This window comes from Argiope bruennichi, chromosome 4 (assembly GCF_947563725.1).
Source record: "Argiope bruennichi chromosome 4, qqArgBrue1.1, whole genome shotgun sequence".
In the NCBI taxonomy this organism is placed as follows: Eukaryota; Metazoa; Arthropoda; class Arachnida; order Araneae; family Araneidae; genus Argiope; species Argiope bruennichi.
The window spans coordinates 124872563-124900434 of record NC_079154.1 but is presented as its reverse complement, the minus strand read 5'-3'; the positions used below and the strand labels follow the sequence as shown (position 1 = coordinate 124900434).

General features: G+C 28.3%; 1 protein-coding gene across 1 annotated transcript in view; it reads right to left on the bottom strand.

The window, feature by feature from the left end:
- LOC129966433 (transcriptional regulator ERG homolog) overlaps positions 1 to 27872 on the bottom strand; it is a 159992-nt gene that overhangs the window by 61735 nt on the left and 70385 nt on the right. The window contains exon 3 of the mRNA XM_056080857.1: positions 4599 to 4649. Within this exon, the coding sequence (XP_055936832.1) occupies positions 4599 to 4649 (51 nt within the window). The remainder of the gene's footprint in view (positions 1 to 4598; positions 4650 to 27872) is intronic.

Below are 27872 nucleotides of genomic sequence, written 5' to 3'. Positions count from 1 at the left end.
ACGTGTATGTAGATATCTGAAGATTATAGATATCAGCTCAGATACCGTCCCAGTTTTCTGACATATCTGACTACAATATAATATTCGTTCTTAAAAGTTCTGTTCCGATTGCTATTAAAATTTTGTTTACTTTGAGACTGCTGCAGAATGATGGGTTTCAAATCATTTTCTGTTTCCGAGTCATGTCGGCATCTTGGGAAATGAGAGGGCAGACTTGGCTGCAAAATCTGCATTGATTTTTTTATGCATGGCTCTTCCCTTTTATAATGTCAAAAGGTCCATCGTTCATCACTTCTAACTGGCAAAAGGTATGGGATTTGCAGATCGCAAATAAATTGCAACGGACATTAAACGGACATTAAAACGGACATTGCTTTGTGACCTGTTCATCCTATACATGAGATGGATGTTAAATTGACTCGTCTCCGTATAGGGCATACGCGCCAGTCGGCCACAACAAATCCTGTCGATACTGCTACGTTCAGTGGTGGCGGGGTGGTCGGCTGTACGCAAGAAGAAGAAGGGCATACGCGCTTCACCCATAAACATCTCATATTTGGAGAAAATACGCCTATGTGCAATAGTTGCAACGTTCCTTTTACTGTTCATCATGTGTTAATTGAATGTCCAGTTTTTCATTCTTATCGTGCTCGTTTTTTTACCTCGGCATCTTTGACATTACAAGACCTGGTGGGTGAAAAATACCACCCAATTATTTTTAATTTTTTAAAAGCTATTGGTTTTTTCACTTGCATTTAGCATCTTTTTTCTCCTATTGTGTTATTAAAGATTAAATGAATTACTTCTTTGTATTGAATTCTTATGAATCATGGTTTTAAATTTTAAGATTCTAATCGTATTTGTTTCATCATTTTTCATGTGTTTTTATATTTACACCCCTGATCTTGTTTTTTAATAAATGAATGTTTTATAAACCTTTTTATAATTTTACGATTTGATTGGCGCAGCATAGCCAAGCATGGCTCTTGCGCCAGAAACCAACACAAAACAAAACAAACAAACTTAAAAGTTATGGTCAAACGATGCGTTGATTAAGTAATCGATTTCATATACGAATTAAGTTCAAGTCTAAGCGACATGGCTGGAAAGCTATTTGTTCAAGACTGGACCGAATTAAAGGTTTGTTATTTTTATTATTCTGATTTCATTAAATCTTTCTAGGAGATTTGTCCTGTCATTAAAGTGAGCTTCTGGGAGTTTGGATTGAAGGCTGTCATTACCGAAGTTGTCTAATCACATTTTAAAATTATGATATGTGTCTCAAAATAACCTCCATGTTTTTTTTTCAGAACATTAGTTTAATGAAACTAAAAGAAGTTAATAAAATAATTAACTAATCTAAAAAGAACTAATCATGAAATTTACAACTCGGCAAATTCATAGGGGCAGATCATAACATTACGGTGTCGCAAGATTCAGCACTCTATTTAGTTTATCAGTATTAATTTGATTACTACGTTGAATTGTTTGCTATGCTCCGTTCTCATTTCTTTGTTAATAATTTTCATGATTTTAAACAAGTAGATTGAAGAGAAAAAAATTGTTTTGAGAAATTCTAATGAATTAAGAAAATCCCTTATTTGTTTTTGGATAATTATTTTTATTTGATTGATTGCTGTGTAAAATAATTTTTCTAACCAAATTCACTTCTAAAAACCAAATGAATTTAAAGTGATGTACTAAACTATTTCAATACAATAATATTATGAATCGCCTATTTAGATTTTTTAATATTAAACTAATTGTATAATTTTCTTTAAAAATTCAAAGATTAAAAAGCTGCAAATAATCCTCAATAATTCTTAGTTGAACTAAGATACTCACATGATGTGGTAATATTAATTGATTTTTATATGTATATCGCTCATTACTTAGTAAAATTAATTGGTTCAATTCTTTGCATGCATAAATTTCAGCCAATAAAATTCTATTTCTATTTATTCAGATGATATTAATTTGATTTCTTTACCATATTACTATACTAGTAGAAAATGCTATAATTATTCAAAAATTAAACCACGAGATTTTGATGATTTTCCATATCTGGAGAAATTATAATTTTGTGCTTATTTTTGAATATAATAACTAAAAAACGCATACATTGGACGAATAAAATTTGACATGAAAGCTAATCATCTTGTAGATTTGAATCAAAAATTGTAATCAATCAATCTATTATCCTGTACTTTCATTCGCTTTGATACTGACTTAAAAATGCAATAAGTAAAATAGATGAAACTCGGTTTGTTACTGTAAAGCTAAGCTTGTAGTTTTTTTTTTCTAGAATTTTGACCAAATCTACCGAAGAGTTGACTGACTTGTGATTAATCTATTCGCATGAATGTGAAAAAGATAATTAAAAATGCAGCAAGCTAGAATGCTGAATTATAGTATTTGACCTTTTCTAAAAGCCTGTGAAAACATTTGAACTCAAATCATTCGATGGAGAAAGATTCTAGAAACAGTCGATTCTTTTCTCTGTATAAAATCCTACGCCGAAAAGGCGGTATAAGTGACAAAATAGAAATTCAAGAGAAGAATACGCCTGCTGTTTAAAACTAGATAATTATGTTTTCTTTTTATTGTAGACTATATATAATATTTTCTTTGTAACACACTACATCAAAATGTATTTCAAAAACGTTATTTGCAAAAATTTTCAATGCCATTTCTAGAGAAATTCTAATTTGAAAAAAGGAATTGATCAATTTATTAAATTTAGAAAATTAAACTCCAACTATCCAACCAACTAAAATTAAACTATCGACTCTATGTTGATATCAGAAAACAGGCATGACTGTAATTTAAATGGAGAATCATGACCTTAATACAACAACGGGTCTTTAGTAAAAGAATTAAGAACAAAAAGATTTTCATAGGATCTTTTTTCATAACCTTCCACGATTGCAAACACAAGTAACTCAAAAGTCATCTTGGCTTAAAAGCTTTCATTAAAATGTACCATAAATAAAGTTTCTCAATTAAAATTATTTTTAACTTTTACTAGCTAAGGCTCTTTTATCGTATATTGTGTTTCAATTTTGCAGTAAAAAAAATCGTCTGAGGAAAACGTGGTCATGAAATTTTATCCCATCTGAAAAAAGTTCTGGAATGTAAGAAGTTTATGAAATCGTTCTCTCAGCTGATAAATTTTGAAGCAAATTTTACTTATTAAAATGATATAGCATTTTGTCACTCTTTTATAGATATGCATGATTTATGCTGAATAAAAAAGTTCCTATGAAATCTCTTTTAAATTGTAGAAAATTTCCATATAACAAAAAAGCATATCATGAATCGCCTTCATATATTCTTGCCTCATTATGCTTATTATTAATTTCTATTCAAACTTGGTAAGGAGACTGCACGATGCATCAGCTTTATTTTAACTCACGCTGCTAATTAATACCTCGGCAAACAAGAATGTCTGCGCGCATGTTAGACAGCAAGACCTACGTTCGAGGTTATCATCGGCATTTGATGGAATTAGACTGGTGTACCATTTCGTACCACAAATTAACCAATGTGCTTACACACGTTGATATCGGATCCTCAAACATGAGGTAGAAGTTTGAGGTAGAATTGCGTTAAACATGATTATAATTTATTGAAATAATAATTACATCATTATATTAAGAATTAATTTGCAAAAATAGGAAGCTTAATATTGTCAATATATCTGATTGCAAGATGAAGCGATTTAAGAACCATGATTCACTGGCTTTATGGTTTCATCATAACTTACTTCCATCCTTCTAATGGGCAATAAGTTGTTTTTTTTCATCGAAATCAAGGGGCAGCTGCCATGATACATTATAAAAAGTCGTGCATTTATTGACGTTTAAAACTGTCCTCTAAACCTATGACATAGAAATGAGTTGCACGACCTAAAATATGGATTGGGCTTGAAAAAAAATTATATCCAGATATACTGTTCAACACAAAGGTAAAAAATGATTTAATCTAAAAGACGAAGAAAAAAAACATTGTGGTATACGCTACCGAATTAAATCAGAAAGTCTAAAAGTAACAGACCAGCCCATCTAAACCGTCAACAGAATCGGTTGCTTCGGGTATTCTATGACCTCCATATAGCTTGCAACAAATTTTACACTCCATTAAAGAATTATAAAAGTTTCAAATATCCATGTTGCATCAACCGTAATCACATGGCTGCCATCATTATATTTCATGCCCTCGTAATTTAATAGTCTATTTTCTTAAACGACTTCGATGTGTGTGTGTGCGCGCGCCTTTGTTAAAAATCCTGACTAAAAAAAATTGTTAACAGCTTATTTTCTTAGATAGCAATATAAATAAATAAAAGTTAAAAACGGGATCCTACTGGTAAATTTTTGATTTAGAATTAGTGGTTAAAGGCTATTGACAATCTAACGTATTCCCGCTGGAATGGCATGGTAGTTTGGTAAGTAGTTTCACTCTTGTTCTTTGAATACGGCTTAAAATTGAATATGGCTTTGAATATGGCTCCATCTCAAATTGGTGTCAGTACAGATTTCAGAAAAGATTTTAATTTAAAGCATCGATCAAAAATCAGAAGCGAAAAGAGTGCTTACCTTGTGCTTGTGTGGGCGAGGGAGAACCCCAGGCACCTTTATAAGCAGGCTCTACAATAAAGAAAAAAGAATTGTGAACACTCAGGTATATTAATACACAATTTTAGCCTTGAAGGAAGAAAATACTAAATATTATAGATATATACAATACGTTATTAAAAACATACAAAGTTGAAACATAATTATTGTTAATAAACTGAAAATATCATCAAGCAGTTAATAGCTTGATTATAAAAATCATATAAAACTGAAGCATAATTGTTCTTAATAAATTTAAAATATGATCAAAGAATGAATAGCGGGGACTACATAGACGAGAGTTGGGAAATTAATAGTGGAAACCTATAATTATAGCCGGAACAACATTGGAATCACTTTCAGTTGTTTATAGCCCTTCAGTGTAGCTACTTGCTTTCTGTGTAATTTGTTTCCAGTGATGTAACAGAATGTCTGATGTTGATGGTTCAGAGAGAATCGTCTACAGCTGTGAAGAATTTCTATAACATTTCAGAAATCGCTTCTGATTTTGTTTATGTCTCTCGTTTGGCTAAGAATTGATTTAATCGAATTTAAACCCACGTGATCACAAATCGGTTTTAAAGAAGAATAAAATACTTTGTGAAATTCGCTGCTGACAGTAACAAAGATTCTTAGATTAATAGACCACTATATCCAAACAATCAATAGAATCTATACTATTTCAGTTATTAAGAAACATCGCTGCAAACAAGCTACACACATTGTTGGTAACTATACCGAAGACCTATAAATACCCACACTAATACCAATTTTGTATCGATGTCACTTATATGGTTGCCAATATTAAATTTCTAATTCATGTAAAAATGCAAATAAGTTTGTGAGTAGCATACTATTTATCAATAAATTATTGATGGAAATCTTATTTGTGGGGTGCGATAATATTTTTGAGTCTAACGGCTTTTAATGATTTCAGTTTGAAAAGAAACTGTAAGCCAGTATGACCAGATGTGGAATAGTTATATGTAATACTTCTGTCAATTGTGTTAATCGTATCATACAATCTAAAAAGAGATTTTATATCAGAAATCGAATATAATTTGTTGCATAAAATTATATTAAAGGTTTCTTGTAGCTGAAGTTTTGCTTTCTTATTGTATTACATTGCATTTTTAATTAAAATTTTTTAATAACTCTTAGGATTAATTATTATGTCATATACTCAAAAATTCAAAACTGAATGTGATTATATTGATCATATTTATAAAATTTCAAAAACAAGTTTTGTTTCAGTTGTAAATGAGTTAGTTTAAATTTACTTAATTTTTGGTTTCATTTTTTTTTCGATGATAGAAAGAATTTAAAAGGGGCGTAGCCCAATTGAAATATTTTCGGAATCAATAATCTGTTGGGTAAATCAGCTGGTCGCAAAAGGCGGCAGGTATAAAATATTTAAATCTAATTAAAAAACGCAAAAGCAAGTTGTTAATTAAATAATCGAGTTGAACAACTAATAATTAATTGAAAATAAAGCTCAATTGACTACTGATATATAGAAATAAAACAATCATATTTCCCTTTGCATAGCAGAATACAATATTTTTCTCGTCTTTTCCCTGGTTTGTAATTGTTGTCCACTCTTTTCATATTAATTTTTTGTTCATTTTTTGTAATTTTTTGTTGTTTTGAAAATCATATTTTTTTTTCGTCTCTGCTCTCATAGATAAGCTGAATTGAAGAATGTTTCTTAAATGTATTTGATTATATGATTCACTAGATTTATTATTAGATTAAAAATATAAATTTACAAAAAAAAAAAATAGGAAATGTCAATTTATTTTTTTTAAAAAAAAGATAAAATTTACAAGAAGCTTGGAAAATTCTACATCAAAGCTTTTGTGAATATTGAATTCTGGAAAAAAAAATGTCTCGAATGTTTATAAGCTGTGAATTCTTGTTCTCATAGAACAAATGCAAATTTGAACCATGCCAACAATTTGGCTAAAATAATAAAAGTTCAATTACATTTCATGGAGGAAATTTACTTAAAAATGTTTCCAATCTGCTAAAAAACCTAATAACAGCAAATTTACAAAACAACAGAAAAGCAAAAATACCACTAAATAACTATACATACTTATATTTAAAAAAGAACACAGATATTATTTAAATATAAATAACCGAAGAATCCTTTATTTCCGATGAAAGGATACGCTCTTTATGAAGATTTAATTGCACAAACCTAGTCACAATTCTATTATTCAATAAAAGCAATTTTTTTTTTATATTTGAGAATTCTGAATATGTACCCTTTTAGAATTTTGCTTTCATTGAATAAAGGTTTCTTGTCTAAAAATTGATTTTTTATGAATTATATACTAATCACTTTTGACGATAAACTTGTTCAACAAGATTTTTATACATATTTTTACATTTAAATCTTTTAAGTATAATTTAACCTTCTCAATGAAGTATTTTCAAATTTGAAATTTTGATAGCCATGTAAGTTACATTAAATTAGAACCTTTTATTTACCTTTATTAACCTTTTATTACCATTTCATTCATTAAGCTATACCTATGTCTACTACCTCAGCCTGTGATCTCACAAAAATTCAAACTTTATTCCGAAACATAAGAAGATAAAATTTCAGCTTGCTAAATAGGAGCTTACAACGAAAATATACAAGGATAAATAGTGAAATCTTCCATTTTGTATTTTTTGTATAATATCGAATATATCATAATTTTTGTAATGTCTTTGAAAACTTTCGCTTATTGATTTAAAAAAAAAGCAGCAACGAGATGCAATAAAGAAAAGATGAAGAAAATGGCAAGCTTAAAAAATGGTAATATACTATTATGTATTCAGATATATTACAGATAAGAGCAATTGTGCTCTGTAGCACTCAAATTAATTTTTTATTTAAATACTTATTTTCATTAATTTTTTACCATTACATTATTTTTAAGTTTATTCCTCCATATCATTATTATTGCAAAACTAATGACTAAAGAAAAATCAAAGTAGTGCTTTAAAAAGAAGACTATTCATTGTAAACAAACAAGCAAATCTTCATGCATCGGCAATCAAAAGCGAAGATAAAGTATTTTTAGAAACAATAAAAGCGATTCAAATTTCTTTACAACAATAAAAAGCACTGTTGTAAATTTTATTTTTAAAATATTTTTAAAAAAACATTAAATTAGAGAAAAAAAATTATGTGGCAACAAAACTGGTAATATAAAAAGATAATATTTTGAAGATTTAGAAGCTTTGAAACTCTTACAATATACTTTCCAAAGCTATCATGCTGCAACACGAAAATTACATTTATTTTTATTTAACTAAGATTTTATAAAAAAAATTCCCAACTTATAATTTCACTTTCCCAACCTATAAAGTTCTTTTGCGGAAAATTTTCTCGTTCTAAATTCAGAAGTATATCATGTAGAACTCGAATATACACACATAATTCTTTATTATTATTAGAAATAAAGACGGTATATCTAAATAAGCTATGATTATTTTTCGTTGTCTATTTTAATTTATCAATAGCGGATTGAAATTAAAATAGGAAATATTTTAATAGAATAAAATAGATGGATGACAAAAAAAAAGGACTGAATTCTAGTTTCCTTTAGTAACATCAAATTGTACGGTATTGAATAAAAATATAGATTATTTCAAAAATAAGATTACTTCATTTACATATTACAATGTAAATGAATATTACTTACTAAATAATAATCTATATAAATATATAGATTATTATTTAGAAGGCTTAACAAAGTGTAAAAATTTTACTATCAAAGCCATGAATAAAACATAATAAGTCCATTTTTTGTTCAGTTATCGTTTCAGAGACTTTGAACCATAAAAATTCACAAGAATATTCCAATGAAAAATGAAGCGTCTTAATAATCTTTCATATTTTACCATTTGCGAAAAATTCTTTCAAAATGACGTCCATTCCACCATCGCTGTTATTGCTGCTCTACAACTTGACTATCAAAACAGTAATGAACTCAATATCCAAGTTTCAAAAATTCCAGTGACGATGAGATTTGTCACAAAGCAGAGCAAACATTAATTGTGCATCCTTAGGAAAAATCAAAAACACAGTACGAAGAGTGAAAAGAGAAAGAGAAAAGAAGAAATAAAAAATCTGTTCTGAACGAGTTCCCTAATGAAAAACCGAAACTGTTTTTGTGTCGCGTAGAATAAGAAGGAAGTTCGCGAAATTTGCTCAAAAGCGATGGTTTGTCAAAAAATATTGCACAATTTCCCCCTTTTTCTCTGCATTGAGAATTTCCTGACGACCGAATCCTCTGTACTGAAGAACGCTTTATTAAACTCCGAGCGATAACATCGATTTTTTCTTCTTTCTGATACTAATATGCATAGATATGAAATGCGTACGATGCTTTCCACGAGCCAACTTGTTGTGAGAATGTTTCTGAGGAGCTCTCTAAAATCTTTTCTTATTTCGTATTCCAAGAAAGAATTGAGATTGTATTATTTTTATAGATATCTTTTGAATTTGAAAGTCTTGGTATTAACTTTGAAAAAGAAAATTAATATTTGCTTTTTAGATTTGCATTGGGGGGTGAATTTCAAATGAATTACTGGTTCCATGTCTCATCGCTTGAATTCGTTTTCAGTTAACAAATGAAAGTTTAAAGCTTTTTTATAAGTTGCAGCTCAAAACTTTCTATTAATCAAACGACCATGATATATTCATTAGTTTTAAAAAGTTGAAAAAATGTTTCTTAAAATTTCGCATCAGACGGAAAACCAATTTTAAATGAACTTTATATTAAAATATTTATTTTCAATTTTTATTTCTTTATAAATGTGGGTGTCATATTTAAATGGTTGAAAGTATCTGTAATCTGCCTGAAAAATTTTAATTTTGCTTTTGTTTTTCTTTTATCTGTTATTATGTCAAACGATGACGAAGAAATTGACTCCACCTGAAGGAATATTCTGTATGAATTAAAATAACATGTATAATTTTGAGACTTGTTTTTTTATATGCAGATTAATATTTATATTAAATGTATTTATGGATTTGAGATTTTCAAATTTATAAGTAATATATTTCTCTCTAAGTAGAGAGAAGAGTAAAGAGTCTCTAAGTAGACAGAAGTATGGTAGAAATATACTTCTACCGTACTTAGTATGGTAGAGAGTATACTTCTCTCTAACCATATGTCAACAGAGGCTATTAAAAATAATAGCCAGTGTTTTTTATCATGATTTTAAACAGTGCTGATTAAAATTATAATTTTTTTTCAAGCATTAGCTGATTACATCGTAAATTTTAGCGATTTTATTAGAATAAGAAACAAATAATCATATACCACATTTTCTTAAGCATGTAAATTCAATATCAATTCTTTAATAAAGAAATAAATATGCTTAGAAAATAGGAAAATGTATATCAATTGATTACTAGCGTATGGATTTAAATGGAAAATTCTTTTTTCTTGAATCCATGAATTCTAATTTTCCATCTATTTTTTAATGCAGCTTGAAAGAAGAATTTAAGGAGAGGAAAACGAATTTTTCAATTAATTGAATGACAGGAATATTAATCAAAATCTTCCATAATTAAAATAATTGTTAATTTAAAATTACATTGATATGCACACAGCGCAAAATTTTCTAATTTGAAATAGATAATAAAATAAAGTTTAAAAAAATTTACTTAAAAAAATAAGGGTGAATTTGGATTCCCGTTTCATTAAGCTCTCTGACATTATTTGCTAAAAATATAAGAATGAATTCTTTTAGACTGTAAATTCATAGCTTTACTTTGACTTATATACACATACACACACACGCACACAAAAAGACTGAAACAATACGAAACTATCCTAAATATCTAATATTTATAATACCATTTGCTGCTGAAGTAAGTAACTGTGTGAAATGTAAATAATAATACCAAGAATTTGTAAAGAATTGCAATGAAGCAACTTTCCAGCATCCGTTTCATTTTTTTAAAAAGAAAATAATGATAAAGGTTGATCGCAATTCTATCAGCAATCGTGAAAATGGATGGATCACTTTTTATATCAGAAAGAATGGCTTTAATTTTTGGAAGAAAAAAAATAAGATACAGAAGCTTTAAATGTGTGTAATGCTGAATAGATGTTTGTGATATACTTTTTACTTTTCTTGGAAATTCAATTAAATAAGGAACTAAATAAGTACTAATACAATATTTTATGTGCCATGATAAAGGAATTAAATCGAATAGGTTGTCAATTACAATTAATAATGATGATATGTAAATAAATAGAAACTCTGTTTTTATATTATACCTTTCTCTCATTTCCAAAGTTTATATATATAGCAAATAATTCATAAGAATTTGCACCTCAAAAATAATGAAGAATTTCCATCTAAATTCATAATGAAAGTGGATGTATGTGTGTTTGTCTGTGTATGTAGGTGTTCTACAGGTGAGACCATTTGTCCTAGAATTACCAAACTTGGAAAATAAATACTTTAAAGGGTAAAAAAAAACGCACCTCAGAGAGATTTTTTTAAATTTTACTTAGGACTTTAATTAATTAAAAATTAAACAAAATTTTAAAAATCTTAAAATTAAAAAAAAATCTAATTATCATGTTACTGATAGCTATTATTTTCCTATATAAGTTTGTTTTCGATTTTTAATCAATTTTTAACAAATATTTTTCAACAATATAATTTCGTTCAAAATAAAAATAAAATTTGACTTGCACGAGCTCGTTATATATACAGGAAAAAAATCAGCTTTTATCAATGTGTTGTCATTACATTGACAAAAGCTTAAACTAAAAAATTAAATAAGTTCTTATTTGTAATTACATCTAGGAAAGTGTAATAGTACATGATTGGATGAAATAAAATAAATATTAAATATGATATTTTCTAGGAAAACAAATACAAGAAAAAGATTCTGAGATTTTTAAAATATCTATGTGATGTGAAGGTATGTGAAGAACTATTTGTTCTATAATTTTATAACGCTAAATTATTTAAAACAAAAATTATTTAATATATACAGGATATCTACTCTTATTCCAATAATTTATTTCAAACTGCTAATATTAGCAAACACATCCATTAAGAAAAATGGTGTAAATGAGATAAAAAAGAAAATTATATTTCATGTAGTTTGAATCAATCGATGTTCTAAACACTATAGAATTTTTATTTTCTATACAAACCCTCGGTCCTAGGAGTAATATTTAATCAATATTCTTGAGTCAATTACATTTTAAATAAAAAAATATCTAATATTTGCTACAAAAAAACACTAATTGAACAATGAAAATTTGAATATCACAGCTTTATTAAATTTCGATGTAATAAAGCGCACTATTTTACATCATTCCAATGAACGCAATACTAAAGATTAATACGAGTATTTGTTTCTGTATGCATGTCTTTCTACTATACAGGGCAATTGGCACTCTCTCTCGTTTGACCTATAACAATTAAATTTAGCACATATATATTTTGAAAGAAAGAAAATTGGACATTTTTCTAGCAAATTTTAAATAAAAATTAAATGAAATTTTGATATTTTAATGCAATATATCCTAAAATATTACAGTAAAAAAAATAATTTTCGCATCATCTTAAAATTAAAAATAAAAAAAAAACGATATTTTCAATTATACCAATTTAGTTGCTGTATCATTTTAATATATTTTTAATTAATCTTTAAACTTATTTTAAACATATTTTACAATATATTTCATCCCTTGCAAAGAAACTCAAATTGTTTTCACTTTTCATACAAATATTTCATGCTGATCATTCTTCCATTGTTGATAATAAATATATGAAATCACGAGGTATAATCTTCATATATATATATTTTGAAATTTGTTGTACTTACAATTAAGACTTAAATTTACAAGTAAACAACGATAGAATATTTTAAAGTTCCTCCATTTTTAAACGCAGCGACTCGTTCCTCTAATGTAATAGAATGCAATATATATATATATATATATATATATATATATATATATTAATCAAGGAAAGGGGAGATCTGAGGATTATTCATTTGAATTTTTAATGCAGTTATACGCATGCAGTTTTAATAATGGATAATTCTGTTTTATATTTTTATATTTTAAATAAATATGTTCAGATTCAATAACAAAGTTTTTGTATTATTTAAAGTTGAAACATTTGTGGTTTTTCGGAGAATAGCTTATATTTTAGGAGAGAAGACAAAAATATTGCAAAGATTCATTGCACAAATAATGGAATAATGCAACGTTTTAAAAATAATGTATTTTACGTATTTAAATGTTTATTAATAGTACGTGTTTATTAAATTTAAAATTTAAAAATTCTTTCCTTAGGAAGCAAGTTAATAAAATTTTTAATTGAAAATTTCAGTAATGGCTAATCCCGGCAAACCAGTTGGTCGCCAAAGGCGGTTAGAACACAATGAAAAGATGTACAGAAAATCCAAAAATCTGTTGCATTGCTTCGAAGCAAGAGAATGACATCACATAAAGTAATACAAAGTTTCATCACAGAAGTAAAGTTAAAAATAGAAAAAGTGAAAAAAAATAGGATTTTTTGATCTTATGACAATAGAATCGTATAAATTAAATAAAAAAAAATAAAAACAATTGTAAGAAAATGTATTTTAAACGATTTTTAAATATTTATTTAAAGCAACAGAGCTTCTGAAAGTACATTAATGGGGAACTCTTTATTAATATTTTCTCTCTAGACAAGGATTTTCTTTCATTTTATATTTTCCTATTCGATCTGTGTCATAATTTTTTAAAAAAATTTTTAAGTAATTCTAGAAATTTGCTAAATCGTTCTTTTTAATTTGTTTAAATTTAACCATAAATTTCAAAACTTGATAATGAACTTTTTTATATGCAATTAATACATTTATGCATTAGTTATGTCCAAAATGTTGTTGTATTTTTCTTAAAAATATTTAAATATTTGTTTGATTCTATATGGTTTCTTATATATAGATATGATATATCTGCAAAGCAGCTTATGAGAATAAGAAATAACTTTCAAACTTAGGAATAAGAAAGCATGTGGGAAAAAATATTTGATCGTCGCGTTATCTAATTTTTTAAAATATCCTATATTCTCTTAAGACTTTGAATGAATTTCAATCAATGAACTACCTTTCATCATTGATTTTACATTTCCTTACATAGTTGATTTCCTTTATTTTTTACGTGTTTGTTACTCCAATTTCAAAAACAAATATATTTTCCGTCAGTTTTCAAACTCTGCATTTATTCAAAAGCTGTTTTTACTTTTATAAATATTTTGCTTTAAAAAAATATTGATCAAAAAACATTTTGCTTTATAGGGAAAAAAAAATGCGAAATTATTTTTTTCTTATAAACATTTTTAATAAATTTAAGATTTTGAAAAAAAAATTAGAATTCATTTAAATGATAATTATGTATTTATTTTGAAACATATTAAAGGTTTTCTCAATTCTGGATTTATGCATTTCAAAAATAATATATTTAACATTTGTTTGATTGCGATGTTGGAATGATTTAAGTTTAATTATTTTTTAAAAATACATTCATACTTCTAGATCTAAAAATAATTTACTTCTTGCAAAATTAAACGACACTTTCAATTTTTATATACAAAATGGGAAACATTACTTAGACCTAAAGTTAATAATTATGGTTAATACTTATACAAATTTTGAATGAATACTAAATAATCTATAATATGCATCTTTTTTTTTTCTGCTGAAACTAATTGCAGTAAAAACATAATAATCGCATAAAAAGTTTTCTAGTGAATTATTAGAACAGATGTTTTATTATACAAATAATTTTATATTTAAATTGTATAAATATAAAATAACAATGTCAAATATGTTTAACGTGCATTATAATTTTAGGTATTGCTTCATTATAATTAAAGGTATCACTTTAATACTAATAGATATTATTTATTTTTTCTTGTAATCTTTTTAATTGTTTAGATTGTTGCAGCTGCAAAATGATATGAGGATTCTTATGATATTAGATAGAAATTCGTAAAGTTTTACATATTTTTTTTAAGGAATAGAATGAATTGTATATAAATATTATCTGAAAATTCAAGTCAATACAATTCCATGCTATTTTCACGCTAATTCAATGGTTTTAAATTCTAAACAAAGGTTCTATCCTGCTTTTTAAGAAACAATCAAATGAAAAATATTTTACACAAGCATAATTAAAAGATTTATTGAAAAAATTGATATTAAAATTGGTTTGAATTGGTGTGAAGAAGTCTTAATTTTAATAAGAAAACTATTCACACTATAAAATAAACTTACTTTTGAAATTTGTATAAAGAATTAAAAGGGAACATTTTATCAAAATATTTCCATCATATATATATTATTCATTATGTTGTATATTTTAATCTTGGTTTGTATTTTGTAATCTTTATATTATAATATATTTTAATCTTTATTTTTATTTTATAATTTTTACTTTATATATCTTATTTTATCAAAATATTTCATTTCATTAAATGTATAAATAAAATAACCTTTCTTTGAACGTTTTTAAATATTTAACTTTATTAATGGTAATAATTAAGATACATAAAAATGAATTTTATATGTAATGTTTATGAATGGGCCTTCAGTTATGTTTTTATTTAACACATATATAATATATCAGGATATGCATTCTATACATAATTTCACTGATACAAATATCATCATTAGCTACTTCAGAAATTTGATATCAATATTTTTAACAAGCAAGGACTGAAAAGAGGAATTCTTTTCTTTGAGGGTGGGTGATAAACAGAATTTTAATAGATTTTGATAACTTCTTGATCATACTCATAATATTCATAAAATTTTATCCCAAAGCAAAAATAATTCTAGCTTCAATTCAAAAATTATTCTAGCAAAAACAAAATGTAAATTAAGGATACTTTTTTTCCTTCCATTTTCTATGAAATTTAAATTAATGTTATCAACATTAGAAAAGATAAAACAAATTTAACAAATTCATTCATAAAAGAAAAAGTCCCAATAAAAAATGAACACCAACATTAATAACGACAAAAAAAAATGCTACAGAAGTAAAAAGAGCTTATGTAATTTTATCGTTTTTATAATAGTGTTTTGATCATTATTGAAAATTGTAATAAATAATAATAAGGAAACAAATTTGATTTTAAGAATACATTAGAATATTAAATTATTTAGCTGATTAAAAATCATTTGAAGCTCTTAATTTATTTAGCACAAAAGTTAAGCAAAAGTCAAAGTTGACAGGAAAGTTGTACGAGATTCACAAGAAATCTCTATTTCTATGTTTTAACGTATCACATATCATAGACAAAATAAAAGCAGCATAAAAATAACCATTTCCAAATAAACAATAAATCACTTTTCTTTTATAAATTTCCATTTATTCAGAAAAAGTTTTTAAAATAATAATAATATAATTTAGTAATTTGACGAAATGGAAGACATACTTGATATATAAGAGTAAGAACTTTTAATTTTCATCAATGGATCATACAGATTTTTGATAATAATGTGTTAATATTAAGAAATTGTTTTCCGGCAATGGATATTTATTATATATTACAGGACAAATAAAATTTTAAAGTACTTTTTATGACTTTTTATAAAATTTTTACATTGCTTTATATATATATTCCTTATTATGACTTCTAAAGCATAATCTTAATTCTTCTTTTGGGACTTAGTATCGTTTTTGAATCAATGAAAATACAAATATATATAACAATGTTTCAATAAAATCTCATATTAGCTTATTTTAGAATAAACTTAACATATTTTACAGACGTAAAGAAAAAAAAGGGGGGGGCAAATAATCATAAAAGCAAAACATAATTGGGAGAATATCTCCCCCCCCCCATTATTGAAACAAATTCATTATTACATTCAGAAAACTAAATTCTCAAATTAACTCTGTTATAGAGAAGTTAAATAATTTTAGCTGGAACATAAGTCACGTATGGGGCAGTGGTTTGAGCAACTGAGGTTTGTTTACCTGTGAACAGCATTGGCAGATTGGCTACAGGCGAAGTGCTTCCGTAGAATTCGGTCTTTCCTTGCATCCACAGCCGATAGACGTCCGCCGTGGTGGCCCCGTAGCGGCAGGGCAGTTGGTGGGGACAATCTCCGTCGCGAGCCACGCTGCTCTCCCGCTCTTTGGCGCCCACGCCCCCCGTGCAACGCAGCTTCACCTCCCCTTCAATGGTGACCGGTGCGGAGGAACGACTGTCTCGCGACCACGCTCATTTCCCTTTTTTCAAACAGTTATTTCTTTTATTGCAGGCAAAGAATGTCAATGGAATATTTTACTTTTGATGAATAGTAAAATTATCGACTAACTTCAGTTCATTTTTCTTTCTTGTCATCAGCTGAATAGTTTCAATTTTCTCAAATTTTTATTTGTGGAAGTAGCAGCTTTGTTCAATCAATTCTAAAATATTTAATTTTTAAATATCATTGTTAGAGCTCAAAATAACTTCTGAGTGTTTCTTTTGTTCGTAAGAGAACAAATGAAAAGTTTATAATATGAAACGATTTCTTCACAAATTTTGCAAATAATGACAAATTGTTTCTACCTTGATTAATTTTCGGTTTGCGTGAAATCCTCCAATAGAATATTTTTGCTGAAGATATTTAGTCTGTAAGAAAGAACACTCGTCATCTTTCAGAGAATACAAAATTTCATAAGGATGTCGATATGCTTCTCAAGTACTAAATTAAATAGTATAAAAAAATTAATGAATGAAGATAAAAATAACTGCTTCGCTTCTCTATGAGATCATTTTAAGCAGTTGAAAACATTCAACAGCTAGTCATTTTATAAACAAAGAGCTCATCGTTTAAGTAAACTTTTACCAAAAGAAAGGATAGACTGCTTCTGTATCTTAATGACGCGTAAACTCAATGTTCTGCATGTGCTTACATAGGTCATCCAGTTCAACAGGTGTTTTTCATCCTTTGCAGCAATAAGACTAAGAAAGGTTTGTCTTCATTTCCACGCAATCAAGATTGGGGCTGATAAAAATGTCAGATCTTGACTTGTTGAAGATATTAATACAACTCTGCTTTGACATGCTGCGGTGCCATTGAAAGGTTGGATCGTCTGCAGCCGGTGTGGTCCACGGAAGGAACACTAGTGTGAGGCCAGACGAGCACGCTTTTCAAGTGGGGAATCGATCCTCCCCCCGATCGCTACTACTTCTAAATGCCCTACTAATCGCGTCGTACCCCGCGACCGCAACCGCGCGCTCCCAGAATCGACCAATGGGAGCTCGGAACGTCCGATACGCGTGTCAAGTATGTGTTGTTCCCCTCCACCCCCTTCCGCCAATCAGAAGGCCGGGATTTCTGCTGGTGGCAAGGCCCAAGAAATGCTAATGAATTGTAGCTGGCTTCCTTCCCTTCAGGAAAAGGGGGTCTTCCTCGTGCGGGGAGATCCCGGATACCCCTGGATTTCCTCAATCTAAGAACTCCCCCCCCCGTCATGTTTGCGTGGGAGTAGGGTTTTTCTCTTTCTGTGTAAGTGTTCTTTTTTTGTGTGTGCCATCACCTAGGCCTGCTAGGCATGAAAGTGTTGTGGAGCTTTTTGACAGAGTGAAAGAGACGGATCTTTGAGGAGGAGGTGGTTATTTATGTTAGAAAAGGGGTGCTTGGGGAGGTGGAGACTTTTTGAACGGTACACTAGGAGCTTGACTTAAGTTTCCGAGGTGAGTCAAACTGGCAATACCGACCTCACTTAAGATCCATTTCACAGAAGAAATGTTTCCCCTCTTTTAATCAATCTACTTTTAATTGTTTCAAAGCCAACTGGTTCAACCCAAATATAAAAAAAAACGACAACAACTTTACATTATAAAAATAAAACCAGAAAATGTTAATCTGACTAGGTTTAAAAATTTTTGTATATAATCTTATACAGAAAACTATGAGGGGAAAAAAACTTTCAGATGACCTTCTCAAATCTGGTCAAATAGACAGCTTCATAAAAGGGTCATTCTTTTTCAAATGCTACCAATATATTTGTCCTTCCTTATTTATCAACATATTTTAAAATATCTATATATAAATTATTCAAATATTAAATGGACTAATTTAAAAAAATAGACTAAAAATTCTAATAATTAAGAATATTTAATATAAATTTAACTTTTATAGATGCATTGAAAATGTTAAAAATTTTTACAAGGGTGTACAAATATGATAGTGACTTCTTTATATATACATGCAATAAAACTGTTAAATGTATAGTCTAGAAGTTCTGCCTCAAGTCATGGCTTATTCTTTTTCATGATTAGGCAGAGTGTTCAATTTCTTAGCTACTTTAATTATTATTATTATTATTAATGTTTAAACTATGTCCTAGGCTCATCATAGCGACATAAATCACTGGAAAAACTAACGTGTATATATATATAATTACTCGTAAAAGAAGAAAAAATTTTTAAACAGAGTATGAAATGGGCGATCGACACCTCAGTCGCTCATCAGGGGATGTAATTAAAATAAACAATAAAAGCAATTACCATATTTTTTGCAAACTGCATCAAACGATTAAGTGAAAAGATACATCTTCATACCAAATGCTATAATAGACTAATGTTGTAAGATGGAATAATTAGAATTTACGATTTATTTTCACAGCGTTCCTTGAATTGCAGCTTTTTGGGTACTCGTTTCATACTTGCTTCTTATTTTTTATATATGTTTCTGATCCTTTTCTTCTTTTCTTTGGTTTTCTTAAGACTTTTTCTGTTTTATTTTTGTTCTTATATTTTTACTTGTGTTTCTTACTTTTGTTTATGTATTACTGTTTTTTTTTTTTTTTGTATATTACTTTGTCGATATATACATAGTCAAAATTTCAATAATACATTGCCTCAATAAAATTCAAACTATTATCAGGGCTTTATAAGCACTAAATCAGTAATAAATCCTGTAGTAAAAATAAATCAGCGCGTCAAATGATTTATTTTTTCCCATTATTGAAAACTGAGAAAGAAATACTATTCATTAACTGTAAAGTTCACAAGCGGAATCAGAAAGTCAGTTCTAAAACTGTGAAAGGCTTAGTGTATTTAGAATATAGATTACCTATAGAGTAACATTTTTAATTGCATTGTCATTGGATTCGAGCAACGCCATCGAGAAAACTTGTGCACACAATAAACAGAGCACATAAAGCTATAGGTATTATGCCTTAGTGTTATACTTTTCATTGCTTATTATGATATTAGATTACGATAGATAATTTTTTAAGTCTTTTGACTAGCATATTTCTTCTCAGTAGCATTCAGTAGTATGCTGTAAGGCACATAAGCCTTAGTGTCATTTTTATGTTGAAATTAAATGCCTATTTTGCATAAAAAGTGAAGAGCGAAGCTAACGCAAACAGCACGTAACTACGGACTAGAACGACACAGATAGTTTCTTGATTCTGTTAGGAATGCTCAAATCTTTCAACATCTTTCATACTAATATTTTGTTACTGACAATAAACTGAATAAATACGTCTACTAAAATAAAATTGTTTAAATGCCTGTTAGCATTTGAACTTCAAAAATACTATGTTATGCTATAAAATACTTTACTATATCCATAGTTAAAGAGCTATGGATATCTAATTAAGCATAATAATTCAATTGATATCAACATACGTTATTATATTGCAGATGGTCAAGCTGCTACCGAAGTTATTAGTATAAAGCTTATAGCGTAGAAGTGAAACAGCGGAAATTGTTACATAGAAGCATTACTCTTTCTCAATTCACAGCACATACGTCCCAAATACATTCTTTCTATTAAATCCAAAAAGTAGATGATATCTAAAATGCTCAGTTGTTCATTTTGTATTCTATATTAACGGCTAAAAAATATTAAAAATCGAAATGCAATATATTGTAGAACATTATATTTTCTTTAAAGTATTATAAAACATTTTACGAATAATCTCTATGCGCATTTTTAGATTCAGAGGGAAAAATCTCGTGAATATTAATAATTCATAGATTCCATTTTTTATGTAAATCTACTAAAATTACAAGAAAAATTATATAAAGAAGAAATTATCATTTGAATATATTGGTTTGTTATTTGCTCATATCCTGCAATATTTAATAAGATTAATCAAAACACTCATTGGTTTTCTTTTCATTTTTTTAAATACAAATTGCTAAATTCGTTCCCAGGTTTTCAGATTTTGATCTCAACTAATCTCTATCATTGGCTTTAATTCTTCAAAAGAAACAGGTTCAATGCAGCCGATTACTTTTATAATTGGAATATGTTTCGGAAAGCATGTAATTTCATAAATTATTCGAAAATATGTATTTAAAATTTATTTAAATACAAATGTCGATATCAGTTAAATTCAGAATATCGCCACAATATTTCTTTTATTTCCAGTTAAATTTAATTTTTTTTTTGACTCAAATAATCTGTACTAACGAAATGTGATTGGAAATAATGTAACTCGGAAAATTATTATATAGTGACGTACACTACATTAATATGACTTTCATTAAGTAAATTAAATTTATTTTCCCATTTTTTTATATTAAATATATTAATGCTAGTTGTAAGGACCAATCCTTTGTATTCGCATCTTTCAATGCTAGATTACCATAACTTACGGTATCTAAACTTGGTTCCAGTTCCTTCTAAATACCGAATCAACGATTTCTTACCTATTTATTTCCTCATTTCTAACATATAAAAAGTCGAGCCAATTATTTGATGATCACTTTCTACTATTTTGTGTTCACTGTCGATACACGCAGCCAACATTCAAAATGGTGATGCCTTGAAATTAATTTAAGTTCAAATAAATCATATATAATCTTTAAAATCATTGTTTATACTTTCCATAATCTTGAATTTAAAAAACTTAGTGAATTCTAAAATAAAAGACATTTAAGGCCTTTTAAAATAATGGTATCGCCAATTTCATTACTTGCATATACAATTGTATAAAATTTTCATATTTATGATAAATGTAAGATGAAAAAAATCATGTATTTTTAAGAACTCTCTGCTGGAAATTTTCACCCATTTTATCTCCAGAAAATATTGTTCTCATCTCATTTCTTTTCTTTTTTTAATTCAACAATTTAAAAGCATTTAAAAGATTATTTCCACATCTTAATATACACTTCTCTGCACAAAAGGATTCAGCGAGCGGTTTGAGAAACCGCATCCTTTTATTCCCAGTGACGTCTGCTCAAACAGAAGGTCTGGACTGCAAACAAACAATTAAAGCCCTTCGGGGTAACCAGGCTTTTACCTCGGTCTCCTATTTAGTTGAACAAACAGAACGATGCTGGCTTCTTGCAAACTCAGAGCTGTCAGGAAAACGTCCTCCAGCCATTCTGAAACCCGAGAACTGCAGTCTTTGCTGTTCTATTTCAGACTGAATGAAAGTATTGGATGGAAGTAACTGGATCTGTATCGATTGCAATTCATTAGATGTGGACTTTGATCGTTTATTTGAAATTATTTTATTGGAATTTTTATTGATATATATACTTTTGTTTGTGTGTATTTTTATGAACATAATTTAGCATTTATTATGTCACAAAATTAATGTCATTTGTAAATATCTGCTTATTTTTAAAATTTTGATAATAGTTTTTACTGAAATTTAAAGTCGATTTGCATAGCTAAAATTATTGCCTTCATTAAATTATTACTTCTGAGATAAGCTGCTGATTCCTTACGTCTAAAATCAATTTTTAAATTTTGTGTACATTTTGCAATAATCTTTGCATTATTTGTTCTATTTTCGCTACTGTGCAACAAAGTTAAACATTATTAGATATATTCTTCTTACTGAAATCACTTATATATTATAAGAATACAGGATTTTTAAAGTTAAAAAGAGACTGAGTGAAACCTGTGAGATGATTTATGATTCAGCTCCAAGTTGCATACTCCGAGTTAAAAATTCTTTGAATCTTTCAAATAATTAATGATTTTGGAAACTACGATTCCTCTTCTTATCAATAAATTAAATGTTTATTTATTTTAGAATAACATCCATGCAGAATTTGGGAAATTTATTGTATAAATTATGTTATAAATTTGTCTGTTAAATAACTTTAAAATCACCCGCCTCTAACTTTTAGATAATTGGTTACGCAAACATTGTCAGGAGAATATTTATCTAAGTTGATGCTTTTTTTGGATCATGTTATATGTATCGTATAATAATATATGAATCTTTATGTCATCGTGTTTAAATTAAATGTATGTTTTTCATACATATTGTTTATCTCTGGATTGTTTTGATATAACTGTTGTGTTTTGAACGTCTTTAAAGAAAATGTTTCAAAAAAGAAAATAAAGTTTTTTTTTTTTTCAAAAAATTAGCATTTTTATTTTCTGATAACAATTTAAATTACCTAGTAACTGCTTCAGCTTCTTTAAATAATGAAATCGTCAAACTGCCATCTGTAAGCATTTCGATTAATATCGAATGCCATAATTTTTTTATATATTATTTACAATCACATCATCTGAATTATTTTCTTACTGTTGCCTAAATTATTTATTAAAAAAAATTAAAATTTATTCAATTTGTAGTACTATAATTCAGAAAATAAATTCTGCTTTCGCATTTTCCTTTTTTTTTTTTTTTTCCTTTTTTTTTTTTTTTTGAAAAAATTCATTGAATCTTGCACTTTCACAATTCATGTTTTAATCAATTAAACATTCACAAAAATAACATTTGTATATATTTCGAATTATAGATACAAAAAAAAATTGTGCTGACTGGGACAGCATTGTAAATTCTGCTTGAATAATAGACTTTCCTGATTTTAAAATACATACTATATGGATAAAACATGTGTTTGTCTCTGTGTGTGTGGGCATGCATGCGTGTGTATTATTTCTTGATAAATTATATAAGAACAGCATTGTATGATATAGCCTCTATAATGAAAATGAAATAAATTGGTAGATATTTTAGTTTTCAACTACAAAAGATCTGAATACCATTAAGAGAGAACGGAAAAGAAGGTTGCCATCTTTAGTGTAGACATTGGTAAGTAGGGAAATCTCATAAGTAAAGCATCGTTCAATGATTACAGAAATGCCTGGATTAAATCTCATCATACCCCATCAAAATGAGCATTTGAATTTGATTTATATTTTCACTCTCTTTTCATATAAGGTAATCATTTTAACTGTAGGTTCGATGCAAAATAAAGACCCGAGCCCATGACACAGGAGTCTTTATTATGTTTCTATGCTATTGCACTATTAAGTTTCATCCAATTTAGAAAGCTCTTTCTGAATCAAATGAAGCCCATGCTTAGATTTGTTCAATAACATTTTATTGCTTAGAGGATAGGAGACGTGCCTGAGCGCCTGAGGAGATATGTCTGCTCGGCATCATCAAAATCACAAATTCACTTTCATTACACTCTATCATCTCTTCACCCTCACTGCACTTCTCCATCACAATCCCGATTACTCTTCGTCGGCCGACCCCTTTCTTTCTGCGAGACACCCCCTGCAGGAGTTAAAATATTTGCTCTATCTCTTGTGCCGGGGCGGATACAGAGCATTAGTTTTCGTCCGGAGGACCCCTTGACCGATGGTCAGTGACTTCCGCGCGCTGACCCCATTGAATTTCCGGTGACTCCCCTCTTTGATGCCGTAACTTCATTTCCATGTGTATGGGGATGAGTGACCCATTACGAGATGGACGGTGGTCAAGAAAGATGAATACAGAGAGAAAGGCTTAATGACGCAGAAGTTTTCGGAGATTCGCATTAGCGTTGTTTGTTGTGGAGAGCAGTGTATTATGGCCGGCAAGGGCGAATGGAATGGGGAATGTATTCGCAAAGAGTTGGGAGAAGATCAAAAATATCATTTGATTTGGGAAAGTTTTCTTTTATTCAGCTATTTTTTTGAATAGTTTTTTTTTTAATGTTTGGAGACTCTTTAAAGACCATATCGGTGATTAAATTATTATGTGAGGCGAGATAAAGAAAATAATCAGTACTAATTTCATAACGAAAAATAAAAGTATTAAAAACAATATAAAAAATTTAATTCTATTAATATTTCTCCCTTTTCAAAAGAAAAAAAACTCTACTATTTAACATTATTTTTTATTTTATTTTCAGTAATAAAAAAATGAAATCAGCATTATGAATTATGTTCACTCTTATTCTCATAACTTTCAAACAAACAATAAATTTACGATAATAAACTACTCATATTTGAAGGTCAAATATTAGTTATTTTTAAATTTCTAATGCTGTAGTAACTTTTTTTAACAGAAAATTAATAAGCTTCTTTTTACAGGTTGCTACCAGGTCAAGTAGTTGTGTAGTTCTGCATTGCACATTCTTTCCTTGTAATATATCTTACGAAATTATTTGCTTTTCTTAAATAAACTACAATGCTTTGCAAAACAAATGTAGTATCAGTATATATATAAAAAAATTATTTGGAAAAGTTCATAATTAAATAATTTGCGAAATATAACTGTAAAAATAAATAACACTGTATTACAGGCCTATAGATACAATGTTATTGAAATCCACAAATCCACTTCTAAGTGAAATGTAGACTAATGTTATGAATCATTTTGTGTTCTCACGATGGAGAAGTAGTACAACAGATATGAAAAAGAAATGGTGTAAGGTGTTTCTCGAAACTCATTCTGCTGTGAAAATACAACTAAATTTCTTTAAAGAACATCTAAAAAGTGCCCTAAAAACTTGATATTTTTTGCTCTGTATTTGGTGTATTCGGTGAGAATACACCAAATACCGTTATATCCAATAATTTTTAATCCAAATACCTTTATATCCTTTCAGAATAGCAAAGGAATTTAATGGAACATTTGTGAAAAAAAGTAAACTTCGTGTGTTTTTCTATCTTATAATCTTGTATACTCTTATATTTGGTTGGATAACTTCATATAATAAAATATTATTTTTGCCCAATCAATTTGAGCTCACATTGAACTAATTAAAGAATGTAATAAGATGAAATTAAATGATATAAAATCTTAGCATTCATTCGAATGGTCAGCTGAGATTAGTTTAACAGCAAATATTATAGACTCTATTTATTCATTAAACCGGCATCATATTCTTTTCTTTATCACCAGCTTGTAAATAAGCCAATAATTTCCTTACAAGAATGCTGAATCATTTGTTTGAATGAGCGTGTCTTTTAATTTCTCTCCAGAAATCTTACATATTAATTAAAAAACATTCTATTTGTGAGAACGTGTGTTCTCATCACCAAATTCATTTCATTTTATTTTTCTTCCTCACGCACACGAGGCTCAGAAAACATCCGACTCCAGCTCCAGACTTGACTGAAACTTTCTACCTATCTTCGAGACACGTCCAGTCCACCCACCCTTCATGATCCGCTATCGCAAACAACCGAAATCGACTCTTTACCTCTTCGACTCTCCATTTAAATCGCTCTCGCTCGTTAGTTTCCATTCACCGACGAGACAAAAGAATACTTCTCTCTCTTTTTTTTTTCATTGTTCATCTTCAGCTCCGTGCTCGACTCTGCCACTCGGCGCTTTGCCGGTCCCGCCAAGAGGACTTTTGAGGGCTCTACTGAATGCGCTTTCAAGAATAGGAGAGAGGAAGGGGATGGGCACGCGACCAGACAGAATGCAAAATGCTGGGCACGTGCAGCTCAGAGTAGGATTCTGCTGGTAATGACTAGTGGTTGAGCAACATTCATATGAAAAAATTATGGTGTTTGCAGTCTTTAGTTATAGCTTCAATAAACGTGGAATTAAAATAATTCATTTCAGGATGAGCCCTTAGCCTATAAGAAACAATTAAGAAGACAACTGAATTATAAGTCAATTAATTTTATGATTAAGTAAGCTGATATATGCTTGTGTTCATACGAATTCTGTCCACTGGCATTTCCAAATAATATTAATCAAATTTTCAAGTACAAAACTAAATTAAAATAATGCAAAGCAAAATTTGATATGCGAAGGACTTCTTCTTGTATACAGCCGATCATCCCGCCACCATTGAATGAAGCAATATTAACAGAATTTGTTATGGCCAACAATATAAGTGAAGGGTTGATGGATGACAGAAGATATGATTCATTGCTTCAGAAAATATTTGAAATACTGAAAAAGGACTAAAGTTTACAATGAATATTCCCTCTCATGCACATGATATGCTTCCAAAACAACTTGTAAACAAGAAAATAAAAAAATAAGATTTAGGAGTGCATGAAGTATAAATCATACAAAGAAGTTTGCAGCTAACCTGCAAAAAAAGTATTAATAATAAAATTTCAAAAATTTGGCAAATAATACAATAGTTGCACAAATAATTAATGTTTGCATTATAAACATCTATTATACGATGTTTGAAAGTCGCATTTGCTAAGTAACTGCTAAGTAAATTTGTTGAATCTCTCTATAAGTTGTAACGCAAATTATTGAATCTAAAATGACAAAGTGTTATTGAGAAATAATTCTATAAAATTGTGCTAAAAAGGTTGGAAATGTATTTATTGAAAACTATTAATTCCTATCAAAATGCTTATTTATAACTGAATGCCTAAAGATTTAAATTGTGAAATGATTTATTAGCATATTTTTATAAAAAAACAATTCCGTTTTGTTTTAATACAAATATTTTTGTGTTTTTAAAACAGAATGGCATAGAATTGTCCTTTGAAATTGAAATTTTTTAAATTCATTTTTTATCAGCTAACTGCTTTGTTTTCCTCTTTCTTCAATAGAAAGGAACTTTTTGATTTGAAAATGCTTCCGAACTTTCATGTATTTCTGATTCAATTAACGATAATAGAAAATATTTTGTTTCAGAAGAATAATTTTTTCTTTTCATTTTTCTCTATTAAGTAAGTAACATGTCTCTTTCACTTCTTAATTTACATATGCAAAGAAAATCAAAGAAAACGATATATCAACAATTCATAAGAGAATAGTTTGCGAAGGAATGGGTTGTAAAATACATTTCATTTAATGTCAATGTAAAAATTTCATGGTATGAATATAAATCTAAAGACAAATAAAATCAAGATTGATGAAGTGAAAAGAAATTTTGGGGGAATTTCAAACATCTTAATATCTTTTCAATCACTCAGTGAGGTCATGCAAACTATCATGAAGAGGATGATATATTTAAGTTTCAAAATTTCTGCAATGTAATCAACAATTATATTATTCTGCTCTCTCAGATGTAATTACCTTGTGCAAA